General features: G+C 37.3%; 1 protein-coding gene across 2 annotated transcripts; it reads left to right on the top strand.

The window, feature by feature from the left end:
* The first annotated feature begins 1,111 nt into the window (after positions 1–1,111).
* Positions 1,112–21,221, top strand: tud (tudor domain containing protein). 2 transcript variants are annotated; one of them, XM_028173378.2, is made up of 12 exons: positions 1,112–3,168; positions 4,092–4,292; positions 6,145–6,326; positions 8,063–8,143; positions 10,560–10,673; positions 11,265–11,405; positions 12,788–13,686; positions 13,790–13,938; positions 14,635–14,796; positions 16,329–16,495; positions 16,865–17,100; positions 17,742–21,221. In XM_028173378.2, exons 1-12 carry the CDS (start codon positions 1,288–1,290, stop codon positions 20,651–20,653), a joined length of 7,125 nt encoding a protein of 2,374 aa, XP_028029179.2. In that variant the 5' UTR covers positions 1,112–1,287; the 3' UTR covers positions 20,654–21,221. The 2 variants fall into 2 exon arrangements, with proteins under 2 accessions (XP_028029179.2, XP_028029182.2); XM_028173381.2 differs by lacking the exon at positions 11,265–11,405.
* The last annotated feature ends 773 nt before the right edge of the window (positions 21,222–21,994 follow it).

The raw sequence follows: 21,994 nt of genomic DNA, 5'->3' as shown, positions 1-21,994 counted from the left end.
TCTTTATGTTTTGCGGCAAACGACAACTTTATAAAATCAGTGTAGCAAATTTTAAAAATCGTCATATCGTTTACTTGGCAAATTTGAAGCACGAACTCGTCTTAGATTTCACATAATATCTAAATCACATCATCTTTGCACATAACAATATACTTACTTCCTATTAAAGTATAAATTCTACAAATACATTCACTCAACAATATTTAAAATAAAATGAGCCAAGAACGTTTATCGATAAAACCTACTAACATTATAATCTTCTGGGCACTAAAACCGCCATGTTTTGTAGCCAGATGACGTCACAGTGGCACGAATTTTTTGTTGACGTTTCATTTCCATAGGTTTCCTACTTCAGTGGTTCACGTTAATATTTTTAAAAGAACAGACAGAAAAGAATGCTAAAAAGCACTGATTTATCGATGGAGATAGCTGGTTGACATAATCGGACGGAGTCACGATCCTCAGCAGTGAGGGACCGATCAAAGAGAGAGATACACACTACATTTGAGTGTTTTGTTATATTTATTTATTGCATAAATTTTGCAGCATGCAACGACGTGCCCTTGACTTTAGCGGTATCTATGAACGATGGTGACTATACTTAGCTTCAAGTGAGCCGTATGCTTATAGGCCTAAAATGACAATAAAAATGTCTTAAATAATTTTGTTTTTATAAACGGGGGAAGTTACGGCAATATCCCTCACGGGGAAAGTTTGTCTAGTTTTCATTTACAAGAAAACACGCTCAATGGCATTTTGACCAGATCAGATCAGATTTTTTCGTCTAAATATACATGTTTATCTATAATGCGTCAACAAAAAGAATCAATTTGCTGAACTTGGGTTCGTGGGTTGTTCCAGAAACTTCGTCTTACTTTTTGGAAATACCCGCAATTTTGCTACGAACTTATTCGATTTCGTCTCACGAGAACGTACAATAATCTGGTATCTCATTTCATTTAATAATTTTCCTGCTATTCCAATCTATTTATCTTTACTTACAACAACCCCGCGGATAAAGTCTAAAAGTATTTTTACCGTCGCCTATCCTAGAGACCAATAAAAAAAATGAATGACAATGACTTTATTGGTATTGTCAGTTATTTGGTCAATTTAATGCTCCGCCATGTTTAATGGAAACGTAAACGGAATAGAAAGCGGTTGCTCAGTTAAAGTAAAAAATTAAGTTAAGACACCAGATACTTAAAATCCTTAAGGAAGTTATGTGAGTTGTTGCACAGCCTTTAAACATCGTAAACGTTTACTAAAAAACAAAATTTCTCGAAAATGACTCCGTTTCGATTATACGTTACTCACGTAGACTGTGAAGGCCCTTTTCTGAGAATAAGTGGGCAGCTAGATCAGCAGTCTTCACTTATGGTGGAAAGCTTGTTCGAGGCTGCACGCGAAAACTTGGAAAACGGTGTCGGTGCTGTCCCCCCGGCCGCTATTCATGACGGTGTCATTTGTGCCGCTAAATACAAAGACGGTACATATTACAGAGCGAAAGTGATAAGCACTACGAATCTGGCGACAGGCATTGTCGGAGTTCATTTCATCGACTTCGGAAACAAAGACAATATTTCGCTAAGTACTATTAGATTTTTGGACAGCTATGATCCTATGTTTATGCAATTGAGAGGTCAAGCCAATGACTATTATCTATCACGGGTTGTGAGTCCTCTGGGAAGATGGGAGGAGCCATTGCTTTTGAAACTACAGAGCCTTTTATGTTATGCTGAATATGCTGCTACTATTGAAGCTCATACCAGATCTTTACCATTAATATCGATTCAGTTTAAAGGAAATGATCTATCAACTCATTTAGTCTCAGTGCGTATAGGAGTTGCACTTCCATTAGCAAAGCAAGAAGTGCTCCTGTTGCAAATGTCTGGTGAAAGTCAGCAGCAAGGAAATTGGCAAAAAAATAGTGAATCTGCATCTTATACAGAGCATGTTCCGTTTTTGATCAATCAAAACTTTCCTTCAAATCCTGCATCAGCAATGCGCCTACAACAAAATGTGTCTGTACCATTCAATGGAAATGTACCTCCCCCTTCTCTGATCAGTCAACGATTACTAGTCAATAAAGCCTCTAGAAACACTGTAAACTTGAAACCAGTGCGACAACCACAACATGCAACTCAAGTAGCAGCTAGTATTAGTTCTATACCAAGTAATAGAGGTGCTGCAACTTCTCCTCCATCAAATAAATTAGGTTCACCTAAAAAATCTACCACTTACAAGAGTAGACTTTTGGAAGTAAATTCTCAGCATAAAGTTTTTGTGTCATTTGCTGAAGAAGGTCCTGAACTTTTTGCTGTTCAGCTGGCAGCTGATGCTCAAAAGTTGCAGGATATGATGGATGATATAAATAGAAGACCACACAGAAGTTTAACCGAGCCTCCCATGATTGGCACAGTGTGTCTTGGCAGAATGTCTGGAGATCGTATAATTTGTAGAGCAATAGTAATGAATCTCTCAGGATCCCAGTGTAAATTATTTTTTGTTGACTTTGGAGATACGGAAATGGTATCCTACTATGATATCTTTGACATACCTGAAGAGTTTGTGAAGCCTAATGTATTTGCTATGAGGTTTTGTTTGTCAAAGGTGAAAGAATTAGAAAAAGGGCTACATTTGAATGAAACTTTCAAACGCCTTGTGAGCGGGAAAGTCCTGACACTAAAAGTTGTGTCTCCAGAGGGTCCCCCATTGATACAGTATGGGGAACTTTATTTAGATAACAAGAACATTCTAGATATTTTGATGGCAAACATGAAAGATAAGTTGCAATTTAAATGGATGGAAATGCTTCCATTGGGAACAAGACAGTCTGTCTTAGTGTCTTATGTAGACAGTTGTATTAAGTTTTATATGCAGCTCTCTGATAAGATAGATGAATTAAAACTTGTTATGGCAGCAGTAAAAGTACACTGTGAGAATAGTTCGTCACCTGGAGAGCTCCCGGTTGGTGCAGCATGTTGTGCAAGGTTTCCTGATGATGATGCATGGTACCGAGCCACAGTGAGGCACACTGAAGGAATTAAAGTAGTTGTTGCATATGTAGACTATGGCAATGAACAAGAAGTTGATGTGTCCGACCTTAGGACAATTACACCTGAACTGGTGAAACTACCTGCACAAGCCATGAAATGTGCACTCAAGGTTAGTACTAGATGTTATATAGAATTGGTTTTGTTGCTTACTTACATTGTGATATCACTACATAGTATAAAACAAAGTCGCTTTCTCTGTCCTTATATCTGTCTGTCCCTATGTATGCTTAAATCTTTAAAACTACGCAACGGATTTTGATGCGGTTTTTTTTAATAGTTAGTGTGAAGGAAGAGGAAGCATTTATATGCATAATAACATCTATTAAATAGCGGAGAAATCAATAATAAATTACAGTTTCCGAAGCGAAGCGAGGACGGGTCGCTAGTATTTCATAAAGGCCTTATCTACTAAACGAGTATATGCACATTGTAGGTTCTTTCAGAATATGTGCAGTCAGAATATAGCAATTAAAAGAAATTGTTCCTTTGACTTCATCAAACTTTTAGGTATTACTGAAAGTATAATTACAGGCTAAGTTTTAAATTAAAAATGCTTAATGATATCTTCACGTAAAGTATGGGTGCACAAGCTGAATCAAATTGAAGCTGATTTTATATTTAACAAGTGAGATGTTACCACGTTTCATTGAAAAATATACTAGATATTAAATTGTAAAAATAGTAATAGTTAAGAAGAGAATACTATTTTTGTCACTTTTTGACTAGTTAGTTGGATAGCCATAATAAGTCCTTAGTGAAAAAGGTATTTTGAATTAGTTTGCTGAGAGAAAACAAATCTATAAGTTAAGGTGGCCATTTATATATCTTTTCTAGTGTTACTTCTGTAGACAATTAAGAGTAATAATTTTTTTAAAGGTTGATTATTTATTCCAAAGGCAGTCAAATATATGTTTGGTCTACCCACATATGTATTTTAAAATATTAATTGACTACATCACAAATCGATCATTGCAAGTAATCTTAACAATAATTTAATTTCCAAATCTGCATGAAATATTTTTTCTCCTAAAGGGTTTTGAAAACAGGCCTTTGGAAACTAAGACGTCCAACCAGTTGGAGATGCTTGCATTGGAGAAAACTCTAATGGCTAATATAGTTGGAGTGCTATCTCATGATACAATGCTTGTTACCCTAGTGGATGATACTGTGAGCCCTCCCATGGATATTGCAAGAAGAATGAACCAGCTTTCTCAGCCCAGGAGTTCACATGAGGTATGTTTTGATTGTCCTATTAAAGTTTACTGTAAAGAGTAATATAGATACAAATGGTTGAGTAATGATCCTTTTAAACAAACAATGTGTGGCAAATTCCCTAATATAAATAGAGATGGATAAGTTTATGTAAATTGAAATTGAAATTATCTTGGAAATAATGTGCCTAAATATATTCAAAAATGACAGTGCTATCTATATTCATTATAAAGCAATAATGCGGTGTGATCTGAAGGGTATGGCGGCTATTATTATTACAATGCTATTGCAACTTGACCTTATGTAACACAAGGTAGACAGCAGCATTGAGGTTGTGGCTTCTGGGAGATTTGTTACTTGCCTAATATCAAGTAAATCGTGAACGTCTTTAAAAAATCGAGACACACTGGTTAAAACTTAAACTTTGTTTACTTAAGCACAGCTGAGTACTTAAAATAGTTGCAAAGTATATATTTTTAAAATATACTCTATTCCTCAGTAATAAGGCTCAATGAATTATGAACTTTCTAAAATTATATGAGCAAATCATTTACACGTTGTTATATTATTATAATGAAATTGAATCCATGATAATAACTGAGCAATTTGGGAGAATGTTTATAAATGCTAATAGGTAGTACTCTACATATATTTCAAGAGAGAACCTAACCATGTACCGGCGTGATTAAAGCTAAATAGAATCAAATACCTACATTTATTTGTTAAAAATACATGGAAATTACAGTAGTCTGCCCTGAAGTGCCAACATAATATAATAATCACCCAACCAAGACTTATCAAATTAATGGTTTAGAAACGCAATAAGAACAAACTCACCAAAGAGGTGTATTTTCCCTTTTCTGTATAAAATATATCTTTGGTTTAATTACTCTTTATACTATATTAAGGTTTACGTAGATATAAAATTGGAAAACTACCCTGAAATATTGAAACATAATTCAAAACAATCACAAGCCAATATTTTTGATTGGACATATATGTCAGGTCTAACTTTAATTAAATAAAAATATGTATATACATATTTCGGTATAGATCAAACGCTACATTAGAACTTATAGGACTAATATTAAACTTGCGAAACTTAAAGGTGTTCCAATTAAAATGAGTTCCAGAAAATATCACAAGTACTCCAGTTCTTTTTTTCCGAATAACTTCTATGACCTGAATACAGCTGTTGCGTTGATGTTAACGTTTTTACTAGTGGTAGGGCATCTTGTGAGCCCGTACGAGTAGGTACCAACCACCCTGTATATTTCTGCCGTGAAGCAGTAATGCGTTTCGGTTTGAAGGGCTTGGCAACTGTTGCACTGTAAAAATAGGACTTAGAAGTCTCCAGATGGGTGACCGCATTGACGTGATTAATTTCTATGGCTTCCATAACCACCTAGAACCAGGTGGGCCGTGAGCTGATCCAGCCATCTTAGATGACCGATGTATTCGTATAGCGATGCGACAATGTCAGTGTTCAAATCCCGCAGACAGGTACTAATTTTTCTGATACAATGCGTACTTAATACATGTGTCTGACACGATGAAGGAATTTTGTGCGCGTGCTATTTTTAGCCAAAACCAATAAAAACAAAAAAATATTATTTACGATTTTTGGGGTTGGGTACCTTCCGAGCCTGCACGGGTGTAGGTGTATAACACCATCCTGCTTATTTATAGCGTGAATCACTAATGCGTTCTGGTATGAAGTGTGGGTTGGGAAGTGGTTTCACTATACAATTGAGACATGTAGCTCATAACTCAAGCCGGGTGGCGGTATTGACTGTGTACTCTGTGGTCCTCGGTAACTACTTATCAGTACTACCAGCATTACTTACTCACAGTCCTTGTCGATCCCATCCAGACAAAAGTTACGACGCCTGTACGGAAAGAGGCGCCGGAGCCATTCAGTTCGCCCGAAGGCAGCGTGCCCGATGATGGACGAGCGAAAAGTTATCGTCGTGAGAAAAGTTTCAAGGAGGACCGTCGACCGCCCAGGGAGCCTAACGAAGATCTCCCGCAACGTGGCGGCAGTTTTCGCGGCAGGTAATACATATATGTCTATGCCTTTTATTTATTTATTGCTTAGATGGGTGGACGAGCTCACAGCCCACCTGGTGTTAAGTGGTTACTGGAGCCCATAGACATCTACAATGTAAATGCGCCACCCACCTTGAGATATAAGTTCTAAGGTCTCAGTATAGTTACAATGGCTGCCTCACCCTTTCAACCGAAACGCATTACTGATTCACGGTAGAAATAGGGAGGGTGGTGGTACCTACCCGTGCGGACTCATAAGAGGTCCTACCACCAGTAAAAATACCTATGACATACCTACAGGATATTAATGTGAACAGTAACGTTTGTTTAGATACCTCAACGTTTTCTTTACGATCCGTTTTTATTTACTGTAGTGTGTACTCTTTGACTTCGTCAACCGGTCCTCATGTAGCTGGAAATGCAGCCTCAAAAAAATCGTCTACCAATGTACCAGTGTACCATGTGTACTAATTGGCGACTCTCCTTCCGACTGACCTTTCGACATGAGGCCCTTTTTTTCTCCCTAAGCTGGTTAAGAGATCCTGAAGAGGCTAAGTCAACGTAACCTTACAAGTAAGTCAGCTCACGGGGCTCCAACCTGACGACTTTGCAAACTACCAGCGCGACCCACTGAGAAAATCCGGCGAGAAACTCAGTGGACTGTGTCTGTGGGTTAATTTACTCGCCGAGCCCTTCGTCAATTTAACGAGAATGATGACCGGGATGAGGTCCAATGGCGGTTCTGCACTTAAAAAACCGAACAATCGGTTGCTTCGTTTGGCGTGACGGTGGTATCTACCCGCACGGGCTCATAGTACACACAGTATGCCAATAGTAATTGGCGCAGTATGCTGGTATAAGCAAGAGAAGAAATTTTTTAGGCTTTAGTCATTCATCGTGTAACGTTTATTTTATTTCCTCACAGAATAATTACAAAGTATTCTTTACTAAATTAAGTTACTGACAAATTGCGTGTATTTTTCTTATGGCTATGAAATTGTTGCATTTCAAGTATAACGAGGTTCCTTGCAATGAATTGAAATATCAAATGATATAATTGCATTATTAACAAAGATATTTTTGAAAGCTATATACTCCATTATATAATTTCAGAGTTTAAAACATTTCAATCTGTGCTAACGTAAATAAATTACAAGTTAGATCAATAGCTGAGCCCACCGTTTGTTGGAGTACTTGAGGTCGATATCTGTATGTCTATAGACAAAACGGAAACTGTGGTACCAACAAAACGACCACAAAAATTTTCAGTTCCATCTTTATTTTTTTCTAGTGCTCCCGTTTGATCCATTAATTGTAGCATATTATGTAAACGTTACTTATCTTATCAGTTGTCAATCGAAGATTTATCTATAAAGAGTTTGAAATAATCATGATCGCGTCCTCTCGCAGTTCATCACAGATAGCGCGAGACCGATAAAATTCACGTACCTACCTCTTGTCTATGCACTGAGCGTAAATGTAACAAATTTTTTTTCGAATTCACACAAAAAAAGTCTGTAATGGAGAAGTTTTGAGTCACGGCTTTGACCTTCAATTCGGTTCTTTGAACCCACATTTCGTTAGTACAAGCTTAAGATAAGTCGTATATAAGATGTATAGGTAATATTTTCGTTTCTCTCTGTTCATGTTTTGAACTAATTAATCATTGGCGAGGGACGATTAATGAGTTTTAGTGGTGCGTCTAAATTATATAGTGTGGTGTTTTTTTTATTTTTCGACAGAGACAACAAGGAGGGTTTCGATAGATCAGGCTCGGGCCGGTTCAGCGACAAGTTTGGCGGTCGACCGGAGAGAGGCGAACGGTAAATAATAAAACAATTGAAGACATGAATGGATGAAGGGGATATGATTTGTTAATTTTACTTTTTTGTCGTACATAACTCCTTCATCACATGCAATTACTAAAAATAGCCTCTAAATCCGAGGTTTTAAGGTCTAAGGTCTTTACTGGTGGTAGGACCTCTTGTGAGTCCGCACGGATAGGTACCACCGCTCTGCCTATTTCTGCCGTGAAGCAGTAATGCCTTTCGGCTTAAAGTGTGAGGCAGCCATTGTAACTATGCTTGAAACCTTAGATCTTATACCTCAAGGCGGGTGGCGCATTTATGTTATAGATGTCTATGGGCTCCAGTAAACGCTTAACACCAGGTGGACTGTGAGCTCGTCCACCCATCTAAGCAATAAAAAAAATTGTTTTATAAGCACATAACATCTTCATTCAATGTAAAAATCCAAAAATCTTAAAAATGATACTTAACCCCTTCATCCACTCATGTCTTCAATTATAACTGCGTTGTTAATTACTCGTTAACGTTAACTGACAATTAGTATTCGAAGTTATATCGTCGGATATTATGTCATATGCTATTAAATTTTAAATTCCACTTTTTCAACCTATCCACTATAATATTACTGAATATTTCATATCTAATCTATTTTTCGACTGTTTTTCTTTTAAAAAGTAATTGACATAAAACCAAAAGGCCTAAACAGAAAGACATCGAAAATGATACACGAAATATCATATATGGCTTAAAAAAATCTATTGCAGTCGAGAAATTACTAAACTTTTCACTTTGCTTTAGGTGGTATGACGTAAATTTCGATTTCAGTTATATAAATCTCTCTACAGTTACTATATATATTATACGGTCTTGTTTATCTTTTTGTGTGCACAGAAAATAATGAAAGTTGGATCGCTTGTTACAGTTCGATTGTGCATTTGCTTTCACTACGAACGTAATATTATTCATGATTCGATAAATAACGTGCTTTGGTACTTCTTATTGTTCATGTACATTAATTCGTTGAATTTATTTATGAATCGCTCTGATTACGTTGTATGTACTAGCAGCGTTATTGTAAACATAAAGACCTTGTTTAAATAAATCTATTTAGTTTCTGTTTAAAGTTCTGTTTAATGTTTATACAATATTAATAGTATTTTGAACTTATATATAAATTCGATATTGTAACGTTTTAAATTTTATTTTAAACAGTACATATTATTTAAAGGTATATAGCAAGCATATGTGAGGGAATTTTTGCGTCCCGTGCTTGGTTTATTGCCTAATGGTTAACCACCTTACTGCTGGTAGGACCTCTTGAGAGTTCGCGCGGGTAGGTACCACCACCCTGCTTATTTCTGCCGTGAAGCAGTAATGCGTTTCGGTTTGAAGGGTGGGGCAGCCGTTGTAACTATACTTGAGACCTTCGAACTTATATCTCAAGGTGGGTGGCGCATTTACGTTGTAGACGTCTATGGGCTCCAGTAACCACTTAACACCAGGTGGGCTGTGAGCTCGTCCACCCATCTAAGCAATAAAAAAAAAAAAATTGTCTTTTATATTGGCCTCAAGTGACGTCACACGTATATTGAAGTCGCGTAACCGTAACAGAGAGTTCGACCTTAGATCTCAAGGCGGATGGTTTCTTAAGGCATTCATTTTTAATACTAGATGATCTTTGAGCTTGAATTTTTACCTAATGACAATGTTCCCTTCTTCATCAAATGAAACATATATAGGCTTACTTTTTCAACCGGTAAATCTGCGAAAAATAACTTAACAATTAAATGAAATATTGTTGTTAAATATTTTTTGTAATATTCCTTTATAAAATATAAGTTCAAATATTGAATTCAGATACATAATTTCCCTATAAGTTTTTTTTAAGGAATTTCGGTCTCATGCATAATACAGGGTGTGTTTTTGTATTAACCTAGTCAAAAAAATTTAATTACGGTTAGAAATATATTTATTAAAATAACAGCTTAAGAATAAGACAGATTCGTCTTCTTAATTTCTTCCAGCATAATTAATACTTCGTAGTACTAATTTGAAATCAGTCGCAATGTGGATAAAAATTCTCATTTTTAATGTAAACTAGCTGACCCGGCAGACTTCGTAGTGCCTCAATCGATAAATAAAAGACCTAAACTTTTGTATAAAATAAACTTAAAGCAAACAAAACGAATCCGTCCGACGGGGGACACATCAAAGGAAAAACAAAATTGTTATTTTTATTTAATTCCGGGCATTTTCATATTTATCTACCTTTTAAACCTTCTCTGGACTTCCACAAATAATTCAAGACCAACATTAGCCAAATCGGTCCAGCCGTTCTCGAGTTTTAGCGAGACTAACGAACAGTAATTCATTTATATATATGTAGATAGAAGATAGATTTATAGGTCTTTTTATCTTGTATGTTATTTAGACGTGGAGGTGCTAGGCCCTGGGAGAACAATGCACCGACTCCGGCCGCAGCTTCTTCGGAAGAAACACCGTCCGAGCCGAGATCTGAACAGTCTGGCAGGCAACAATACGGAAGGTAAATCTACGTTGATATAAATTCACTAACTCCAATACCAATAAGATATTATAAAAACTGATTTTTATTTAATCTTAAAGTTTAGTTTTGCGAAACTTAACATGGAAGAATCTATATCTATACTAATATATAAGCCTACAGTGGTTTTTACGGATGTTCCGTTATAACTACTGAACCATGCATCCGATTGACTTGAAACTTGTTATCCATGTAGAAAATACATGTACTTAATGGATAGGCTAATATTTATATTAGTGTTGGAAACCCTAATAATAATGACAATAAATAATAATGTTAATTTTAAATGCCCAGCGAAGCGGGCGAGTACGGCTAGTAATCTATAAATTTATGTGCGACCACATATCAATCTTTCCTAAACAATATTATATCATTTTCCAAAACGTTTTATATAACTTTGGTCGTTTCTTAAGGTATTTTAATAATTTCCAAGAAATTAGCATTTATTAAATAGAATAATAAATGCCTACGATAAAATACGATCAAGAATGAAATGTTAATAATTTTATTATGAAAAAAAGCTAAGTTGCTTAAAATGAGCTACTGACGGGTGACCGTAACGTGGGTCGACAGAAGAAAACCTAGGTCGGACCAACAGGAGAAGCCCGGCGGCAAGCCTGCCTGGAGGAGGGACGCCGGCGTCGGCCAGCGCCTGCGCCAGGCCGCCGAGGCCGCGTCCGCTATCGCCGTCCCTCTCTCGCACCGACACAAACGGTACGCCGACGCGTCCGCCGCCCGCTCCCGCACGCTTCCGATACCACGCCTTGCCGCACCTTGCTTCTGTTGATCGAAACGTGCAATGTAAAGCCTGACAATGACAAAACGAAGATGACGATGAGCGTTGTTAGTTCCGACCAACAGAGCCCACCTATTGCACCTGCTCTTAAAATGGGGGGAATCGGGACGGTCACCTTTTAAGTTCGACATTCGATTTTTATAGTTTTTTTTTTGTAGTTTTAGTAAAAAACGGAGATAGTAATGATTCCGGTAGTTTTAAATTTTCATGTAAGTTGCAATAACTCACTTGTCCCTATTCACCCAGGAATTGGGTGAATCTGGTTACGTATAGGGAGAATAGTTTTTCGATAGGGCTGGCACTATTTAGTTCTTAGGTAGGTACCTAACTTTAGGTAATTAACTTTTTAATATCTTTAATGATTTACAAAACTTTGATGACTAAATTAAACTATTTAATATTCTTAAACACTAAATAAAAGTCATTTTCAGTTCAACAAAATTGAATCTATAACGACCCGACAAAAGTATTGTGACATCCCAGATTTGTCCCTATTCCCTCCAATCTACTGTAATGAATTACCGTGTCGCACTTTCGGTCAACGGTGGCGGTGACGTATCAAGTATCGCTGTACGGCGCTACGGGGCCGTGGATGTGTGTCGGCGTTTGTATCGTCTCGCTCTATTTGCTTACATAAGACACGCTTCGTTGCATCGCACATAATGTATACTACGTTCTCGATAACTTGCATACATTTTCGTTCACGTTTTTTTGTGTTATTCCGCTACAGTTGTGACATTAAACTTTTTAATATTCATCATGGCGTCGGCATCTAGATTGACTTTCACCGTGTTTTTTGTTTTATTTTCCCGCTAATAATATCTGTTGTAATGCTTGTTGTGGATTTATCGTTTGCGGTAACTTGTGTGATTTGTTTATATATAAAAAAAAGGAAATTAAACGCTTTGTAAAGACCAACATTAAAATCCTAATTTTAATGTAACATCCTTCTTTATCAGCTGTTAATATTACTTACCTTGTGATTTTATCCAATGAGTATTGCCAAAGGAATCGCTTACTTACGTCTTCTGTTTTTTCACTTTGTAAATATTTGAGAATTACATTTTTCATCCGACTAGTGGCATTTTTTTTTATCGCTTAGATGGGTGGGCGATCTCACAGCCCACCTGGTGTTAAGTGGTTACTGAAGCCCATAGACATCTACAACATAAATACGCCACCCATCTTGAGATATAAATTCCTAGGTCCCAAGTACAACGGTTGCCCACCCTTCAAACCGAAACGCATTACTGCTTCACTGCTGCAGAAAAATATTAAATAATCATGTTCATAATTACAGAGACAGCAGATTCAATCAGAGAGAAGACCGGGAGGAGAAGAATGGCGACGAGCGCGCGAACAGACCGCGTGATGGGCGGCCGGAGCGACGCGAGCACCGACCTGAACATCGACCTGAACATCGCACGGACCGGCGCGAGCACTGGGGCGACAAGAGGGACGCCCAGCGGCACGACCGGCCCCGCAGCAACTTCACGCCACGCGAGCGCGCCGACCGGTCCTTCGCTTCCGACAGCGACAAGAGCTTCCGGTCCCAAGCTCGCGCCCCGCCCGCCTACCGACACCTGCCCGACCCCGTCCCGCCGGAGATCGCGTGCTTCGTCGAGCCCGCCGTCCAACCCGACGCGCAACACGAGGTCTCCGTCACTTGGATCGTCTCCCCGGAGAACTTCTACTGCCAGATCCTGTCCGAGCAGCCGAGCTTCCTCGAAATGATGCACCGGATCCCTGAATTGTACAAGGGCGTCAAGAACTACACGGGCCCCGTAGATGTTGGCGCGTCTGTACTAGCGCGATACCCGGTCGACGGAGTTCTGTATCGAGCGACGATTGTTGCAATCCAACCTTTCTCAAAGTATATAGTTCGTTACGTTGACTTCGGTAACAAACAACTAGTGGACGCCAAGGACCTGTGGCAGCTAGACAAACAGTTATTAGCACTACCGAAAATGGCGGTACATTGTTCTCTAGTCGGAGTCGTACCTAAAGATGGCGAGTGGAAAGCGGATCCCGAGATAGATTTGTGCTTCAATGCCCCTCGATATCAGTGCGTGTTCCAAGATTGTTCTGAGGAACAATATAAGGTATCACTGTGGAACAACGGTATCAGCGTTGCGGACATTCTAGTGGAAAAACAACTCGCCATATTATCTGAACATCAGTCATCTGTTACTTTAAAAGGTATAAGCGTTTTATTATACTAAAAAGCTTTCAAAATCGTTTTGTTTTGAAAAATTCTACAATTGTGCCCCCTGAAATAATAAATTAAGTATTTCTGTTACAGATGAAGCTATCGATCTCATGATAATTGTCGGGCAGCAGATCCCATGCAGAGTGACTCACGTTGACTCTTTCGAAAAATTCTATGTGCAGCTTGATTTAGAAAAGGCTGCTTTAGTTGAGACTGCAATTGCTGACTATGACAGTACCAAGGTACAAATGTACTACACTATGCCTATTATTATATCTGTGATCTAAATGATCTCCAAGAAAAGGCTATGCCTTAGCGTTGGCCTATTCCATTGCAAAGGATATCTAATTTGAAACTAGGTTAAGGTATATGTATATGTACTTAAAACGCAATGATTAATCATTTGTATTGTGATAAAAAAAATATGATACAATGTGGTTGAATGATTTCGTCTGATCGTTTCAATTCGGTTAATACGCCTTATAACACTGATAGTTTTATTAGTGTGGTCCGATAATTATCTCTGGCTAATTATGAGGTCTGAGGATGCAAAAAAATATATGTGAGCCTAAATTTATTTAAAAGTAAAAGTTTACTATTAGTTAAGATTAGAAACATGACAAATGCTCGAAGAAGAATGAACAAAAATTGACTAAGGCGTAGAGCTCCGTCTGCTTGCTGGCACGTGTATTGTAGATACGCCTTCCTGTCGATTGTTGAATGGGCGTGTGACGAGTGACTTGTATGTGTAACAGGCTTGTTTAGTGATTGTTATTACAATGTATAACGGTAATAAGCCGCGTTTGGCTCTGCTACTGGCATTGCTGAAGTCCATGGGCGACGGTAACTACTCACCATCAGGTGGGCCGAATGCTCGTCTGCCTACAAGGGCAATAAATAAATAAAAACTTACGTTATTTACATTGTATTATTTCTAGTTAACTTCTCTAAGTGCAGACAGTCTTTCGGAGGGTGTTCATTGCACTGTCAAATATGAAGACAAAATATATCGCGCCATATTAGAAGATATATCGGATACGTCGAAGATAAAAGTGTCATTGCCAGATTACGGAAACGAAATTATAACAAAACTTGAAAATGTAAGTACATGTCTTCTTGTAAAATAAATTACACTAGTGACATAGATCTTTTTAATGTAGTTATTATAATAGCCGGCAAACTTCTTGAGCATTTGTTGACGTAGTGGGGGTAAGTTTGCGCATGGTACACTCACGTGCAAAAACATTATTTACTCTGCGTCATAATGCAATTAAATTATTAAAATCAACATATGTATTTATTTATATATTTATGAGAACATCAACAAAAAACATAGGTTAATAATTGTAATAATTTAATCTTGGGGTAAAATATATATTCCTTCTATTAAGTCAAAACTAGAGCTGTTGCCAGGTCTTGGTTCAGTTGAAGCAAAGCTGGTATTTGTAATTTTTTTTTTCGTTATCATAATCTTGACCATCATCATCACTGTTTTTATCACCCGAGTTGCTATCATCGTGATGAGTCGACATAGGGCTCATCGGTGTAGTTTACAACTCGGTCGGTTCGGTCTACTTTTTTGTCTATAATTAATTATTTTTTGAAGATATTCGATTCTTAGTAATCGAATGTAACTTTTTTCAATTACCAGCTTCCGATTATTTTCTGTTTTTTTCCATCTGAAGCTTAGCTCTTTCATAATTCGTCGTAAACTTCACACCGAGCCATTAAAATTTATATCTTCTTTAAAATTTTCGAAGCCTTTCTACGGTACGGAGTTTCGCTGCTTGTTACGTAGTTATTATGATTACATCTTTTTATTACAGATTGAACGAAACTATCCATTCCGGTAACTTTCTTCTTCTTCCCTGATCTTTTCTTACCCGGAGTCCGAAACACGGCGAGCAAGCCAGAGACTTTAGCTTCGTTAATAATGCACCTAACAGTACTCACGGATGTTTTTGTTGCTTCCGAAGTCTGTTTTACTTTTTCCATATCATTCTTCCCCTGTTTTATAATGAAGCAATATACGTCGTACACAATTTTTCTACCCTTTCTTTTGAATACTACACCAGTTTGTCGCGGCACAGTGTATTTTTTATTAAAAATCAACAAACACTCAATAAATAGCAATGGCAACAAAGTCAACAAGCAATTTTAACAAATAACTTAACGATTAATAACGATAGACTTTCCACTGTACGCAAGCGTACTTTTGGGAGCAAGCGGAACGAGGGCGCGGTGCGGGGCGCAAGGTTCGACTGATCTACCAATAACGCGCTCGATACGATTTCCCCTGCCGTCGCGCCTCACCCTCACCACCAAAGTGATCTAAAATTCGGTTCTGCGCAGTCAAGGGCATTTGCTCAAGAAGTTTGCCGGTTACTATATGTATCATTTATTATTATAAATACAGAATGAATTAATTGATGTTGCACTATTAGGAGTATTTAAAGTAAAATTAAATAATTTAATTAATCAAGAAGTTCTGTTCTCGACGTGTACTGCTTACGGAAATTTAAAGAGATGAAAGATGATCAAATCAGACTAAAAGAGTATATTACCAATTGCACATTGCGATTTCTATTGCTCTGACATATTTGTTTATATGGGTTTACGGTTTCTCTTTCAGCTAATGATTTTACCAACAGAACTGAGCGTATATTATTACCAAGCATTGCAATGTTGTCTAAACAACTACAGTTCTGAATCGAAAACATTAATGACAGTGGATGAATTAAAACAGCGTCTAACCGGGAACAAATTTATAATTTATATCAATAGTGTAAATGAAATATGGTAAGAATTCACATTTTGTATAAGTATTTGATAAACTCATTTTGTTCAGCTTTGATTCAAGTGAATAAGCTTCTTACTCACCTGGCTTGACCAGGACCATTCGTTATTTCTTATTGTTTCAAGACCCTAGCCAGATCGAGTTGTTATATCTCTTGTGTAATAACAGCATCCTGCGATTTCGTCTCTTGCCTATAATTTTATTATTGACAGGCCACATTAAAAGGTCATACAGGTGGGTACTACCATCCTGTATATTTCTCCTTCAACCAGAATCTAAACTAAAATCACAGTCACTAATCAACTAGACCATGGGATGATATATTTACCATTATACAGGTAAAATAACCACATCATATTTTTTGTTTACAGCCTCTCTACAACTTTGTATGACAGTAAAAGTGGTCAGAAAGTATCAATATTTGAACCGGATGAGGGAGCATATGATGAAGTGATACAACTATGTGAGCGGTCCGTTTTTAATTATAACTTCGGACTTGCTTATTTATCGCATGCAGAGAACTTAAACGAAATATACATGCAAAAAGCCAACGATGGAGATAAAATCGCTCAAATGCTCGAGGATCTTTACAACTTCTATGAGGAAGGTAAGTTGTCATTATATTATAAACGGCCGTCTGGTGTAGTGGTAAGTGACATGGTCACTACACAAGGGGGTCGCGGGTTAGAATCCCGCCAAGGGAAGATATTTGTATGGTAAATATAAATGTCTTTTCCAGGGTTATGGATGTATATGAAATATATGTATGTGTATAATAAAAATCTTATATTTATTTCCGTTATCTGGTACCTGTAACACAAGTTCTTTACGAACTTATAATGGGGCCCAGTTAACGTGGCGTGATTGTTAGTAAATATTTATCATTATTATTTATTTATTATAGCAAGTACTAGTGAATGTGTACAATAAGTATTGGCCGCATTTTAAATATGATCAATGAAACCTTGTATAACATATCCTCCTTATATTCTTCAATGCTGGGGGTTGTGGCCTCTGAATACCTTTCTCTTCTCTTCTGCCAACTCAGTCTATTCAATTTTTTTGAATGCGTATATGGGGGAATTAGATAGCATCTGTTAAATGGTTATCGGAGCCCATAGACATCACACCTGGAGACCTGAGGTGTATGTTGCAATTTTATTGTAACTCGGTATTTAATTTTCAATTTTCAATTTTCAACTTTTTATTTTTATTTAAATTTCAATATTAATGTTCTTTTGGTAACAGGAACGCCTGAACCGCTAACTAGCTTCGAGGTCGACGGTCTATGTGCAGTTAAGTCTTCAGATAGCAATTGGTATCGCGCCACGATCTTATCGATTGACGACAATGATGTAAAGGTACAATTCCCTGATTACGGTAACTCTGAAACTGTACCAAAAGAGTCAATTAAAAAATTAGATTGTAAATTTTACGAGCCCTGTGCATTAGCGCTGGAAGCAAGCTTGGGACTTGTTGCGTTACAAGAGGACACACTTCCGAAATTGTTGGAATGGACTAATGAAAAAGAAATACAGGTGACAATTGCTTTTGGCTCTGATGGATGGCTCGCAAGTTTACATATAGATGGTGTTGACTTGTCCATGAAATTGATAAGTGATAAGCTAGCAACACCACGAGTGGCTGTTGAAGAACAACCGAAATCAGAACCTCCTCCAACAGAGGAACCCATATCATTACCTGAAGGCTGCACTCAAGTTTATATTAGTCACATTGATTCACCTGGATTATTCTGGTTACAAATGTTGGACAAAGTTGAGAAAATTGAAGAAATTCAGGCAGAATTACAAGCCAATTTCGAAAGTTACAAAGACATTGATAGTCGAGACTTGGGTACATTATGTGTCGCTAAGTATAGTGCAGATAATCAGTGGTATAGAGCTGAAATACTTGATTCCGATGCGGATATCACTACTGTCCGCTTTATTGATTACGGTAATACAGATGTTTTGGACAATGAGCCTGGTTTGATAAAAGTCATGCCAGATAATTTAAAGGAAATAGAACGTTTTGTTTTGAAATCTAGTGTTAACGCCATACCTACTGGTACTGGACAGTGGTCTGAGCCAGCTTCTGACTACTTCACGGAGCTAGTAGGCGACCTCTCCGTGCCTGTAGACGCACGCATCGTTCTCAAAGATACATTGACTTATGTTGATATCTATGTCAATGGTCAAAATCTCACAGACAAATTGGTTAGCGAGGGTCACGCAACAAGGTCCGAGGAACCAGAATGTGGAGATTTGCCATCATGCTTTGCAAGTCACGTTAATTCTCCTTCAGAATTCTGGATACAACTTGAAAGTGCAACTCCAGACTTGCAAGCTATGGAAGCAGCCATGGTAGATGCTGAAAATTTCCCTGAACTCACGGATAAAGAAGAAGGTGTAATATGTGCAGCCAAGTACCCAGAAGATGGAGAATGGTACAGAGCTCAAGTTATTGTAGATGGATCGGAAGGTACGGAAGTGCTTTTTATGGACTATGGCAATGCCTCGATTGCAAATGAGCTCCGTAATCTTCCCGATGAACTTAAATTAAAACCGGCCCTATCGAGGAAATGTGCTCTTCAAAAGCCTCGAAATATAAAGTCATGGTCTCGAAAGTCAGAAGTAAAATTTAATGAATTAGCTGCCGAGGGTGCTACTATTTTTAATGTCCAATTTATAGCAGCCGGTGATATATCCATAGTCGAATTGTACCTCGAAGGTAAATCAGTCACTGAAGAATTACTAGGGCTTTGCGATGACCAACCTCCTCCTCCTGAAAGACCCACACCCGTTGGACAAGATTTACACTCTAACGGCAAAGTATGTTATGTAAATTCAGTTGACGAATTTTATGTTCAATTAAATGATTCTGTGTCTAATCTTGATAAAGTCATAGAGAAATTAGAGATTGCAGAAGAATTTGATGAAGTGATAGATCTGCGAGTCGGCTCATTATGTGCTGCGTTTTGGTCAGAAGATGAACATTGGTATAGAGCAAAAGTATTAGAATTCTGTGACGTAGGTTACCATGTCCAGTTCATAGATTACGGAAATAAAGCAAAATGCGAGGAGTTTAGACAACTTCCTGAAGATATTGCTTTAATAGATCCTTTAGCTAAGTGTTGTCGTTTAGCTGGGGTGCCAAATGATACCAGCTTACACGAATCTGGACGAAATAAACTTGACGAATTCGCAGCTGAAGATGCGACATTCGAAATAGAATTTTTAGATAGCACCAAGGAACCAATTCTTGTTAAAATGTTAATTGACGGAAAAGATGTAACAACTACTTTCTCAAATGAGGCAACAAATATCGAAAGTGTAAATATAAGTGGAACTGAAAACACTGACTTAGTAATATCAAAATGTACTAATTTTGCTACAAATCTAAAGGAAACTACCCTTACTGCCGAAATTAAATGTGACAATGATGAAACAGATATTTTAACTAAAAGCAACTCCGAAAAACCATTGACTGAATTGAGCGAAGAAAAAGATACTACCGAACTTAACACTTCATTACCAGATCTTGATGAGAGCTTAGACAGTACTGGTACAGTTATCGAGAACAAGTCCTTTGAAGAAAAAGCAGACTGTGCAAGCGACGTCTTTTTGGAAAAAGAAAGCACTAAAGAAGAAATTATAAGTTCTTCAGTTAATAATGAATTCACAGATATTACACATAATGAATCCACAGATATTACAGAAATTTTAAGTTCTTCAGTTAATAATGAATTCACAGATATTACACATAATGAATCCACAGATATTACACATAATGAATCCACAGATATTACACATAATGAATCCACAGATATTACACTCAAATCAGACGAAACTGTAACAACACCCGATAGTGATGAATCTAAAAAAGATGAGTCTATTTCAGACACTGGGTATGCAAGTGCAGTAGATCAAAAGGTTTCTAAAAAAGATTTAGGGTCGTCAAACGAATCTGAATCACCCAATGACACAAAATTGTCAAAGGAATTAGTAGAATTAGAATTAGAATCGTCAAGTAAAGAAACCAAAAGCATCACTGTTGCAGGAGAAAGTTTAGTTGAAGATAAAGCTAAGGCTGTTGTGGCTGATGGAAAATCAGTAAGCACAGAGGTACACAATACTGAAAAAAGTGAAAGTGAAAAATAACTATGTATATTTAGTGTTATTTAAATATCATTGACCTTTTAAAAGCAATATAAAGATTATTATGTTCCAGAACATTTCAAAAGTGTTTGTACCATTTGTTTCTTAATGACTGGATTTCCTTACAGTTGTGTATTTCATAACATATTTTTAAGCTTAATATGTTTAAGCCTGTGTTGTTAAATTTATTATTTAAGGTTTATTTTTATAACTTTATAAGAAAAGACATATTCCTGATTTTCAAATGCCCAGTTAATAGATTAATGTAGTGTTTCATTTGGAATTATCTTATATCGAATCATAAAAATACTCATTATTAGTTATACTTTGATAACTTGATGTATTCAGAGTCCACGGTTAATATCTCACTACATTCCTCAATATTTAACGTGTATCTTATAGAACCAATACCCCTTTTTGTTAAAATTGCTGATACTCTAATAATATAGTGCTTGCTGATTCAGTAGACATATATTATAGTAAGTAAACGAAGTTGTGTATTTACCCAAATAATATTATAGTCATATGTTTTATTCAGAGTTAAAAATAAACTATGAATGTGTCCATTTTTTTTCGTGGTTTGCCTTAATTTTGCAACTTTTTTTTTCCTACCTATGCTGATAGCTTTGAGAGGCTATTTCAGCTTACCCTAGCGTGTGTAGGTGAGCTCGCGGGGCTCAAACCGGAGAGTTGCTAACACTGACCCTAGGAAGAGCAGTGCTTCGCAGAATCTACCACCGGATCGGAAGCGCGACCCACTGAGAAGATCCGGCGAGAAACTCAGTAGTTAGTAGTTTATTAACATGACCACCATAATATGACAACTCTTATGCCGCAATACAACCTAGCCATGGGGTAGGCGTTCCAACAACTTCGATTTTAGTTCAAGTTAGCTGCGAACAAAGGAGCAATAACATAGATTATACACTTAATATATTTGAGAGCAATAACGTTTGTGGCTCGTGCAATTTAGGCTAGCTTTTTGGCTCAAAGGATCATCATAGGTGTTTCTTAGACATTATACAAAGCCAGCCCTCACATTAAAATAGGTATGACTATCATCAACCTATCCTTCTCAATTAAACAGACCATTGCCTCGCGAGAGATATACGCAAGATTGGTATCCGCTAGTTTGGACTAGCAAGCATTAGTACTTAAGAATAGACAAGGGAATTGGGCAGGAAGATAGTTGACCATAACACTACTACAGAGGTAGTAGTAGCTTCAGGAAACCAGGGTTGTATACCTGCATCTAAATGATGGGCAATCTGTTTATCAGTTTCTATTAGGTATCTATATAAATAAAAATGAATTGCTGTTCGTTATTCTCGTTAAAACTCGAGA

Source organism: Bombyx mandarina, chromosome 11 (assembly GCF_030267445.1).
Source record: "Bombyx mandarina strain Sakado chromosome 11, ASM3026744v2".
Taxonomy (NCBI): Eukaryota; Metazoa; Arthropoda; class Insecta; order Lepidoptera; family Bombycidae; genus Bombyx; species Bombyx mandarina.
This window is presented reverse-complemented; position numbering and strand designations above follow the sequence as displayed.

What these genes read in the sequence shown, in the direction of transcription:
- tud (XM_028173378.2), top strand. Translation starts at nt 1,288, where the DNA reads ATGACTCCGTTTCGATTATACGTTACTCACGTAGACTGTGAAGGCCCT. An exon ending in TTATAACAAAACTTGAAAAT is followed by an intron (nt 14,797 to 16,328) that starts GTAAGTACATGT and finishes TTTCTCTTTCAG; the next exon opens with CTAATGATTTTACCAACAGA. An exon ending in AATAGTGTAAATGAAATATG is followed by an intron (nt 16,496 to 16,864) that starts GTAAGAATTCAC and finishes TTTTGTTTACAG; the next exon opens with CCTCTCTACAACTTTGTATG.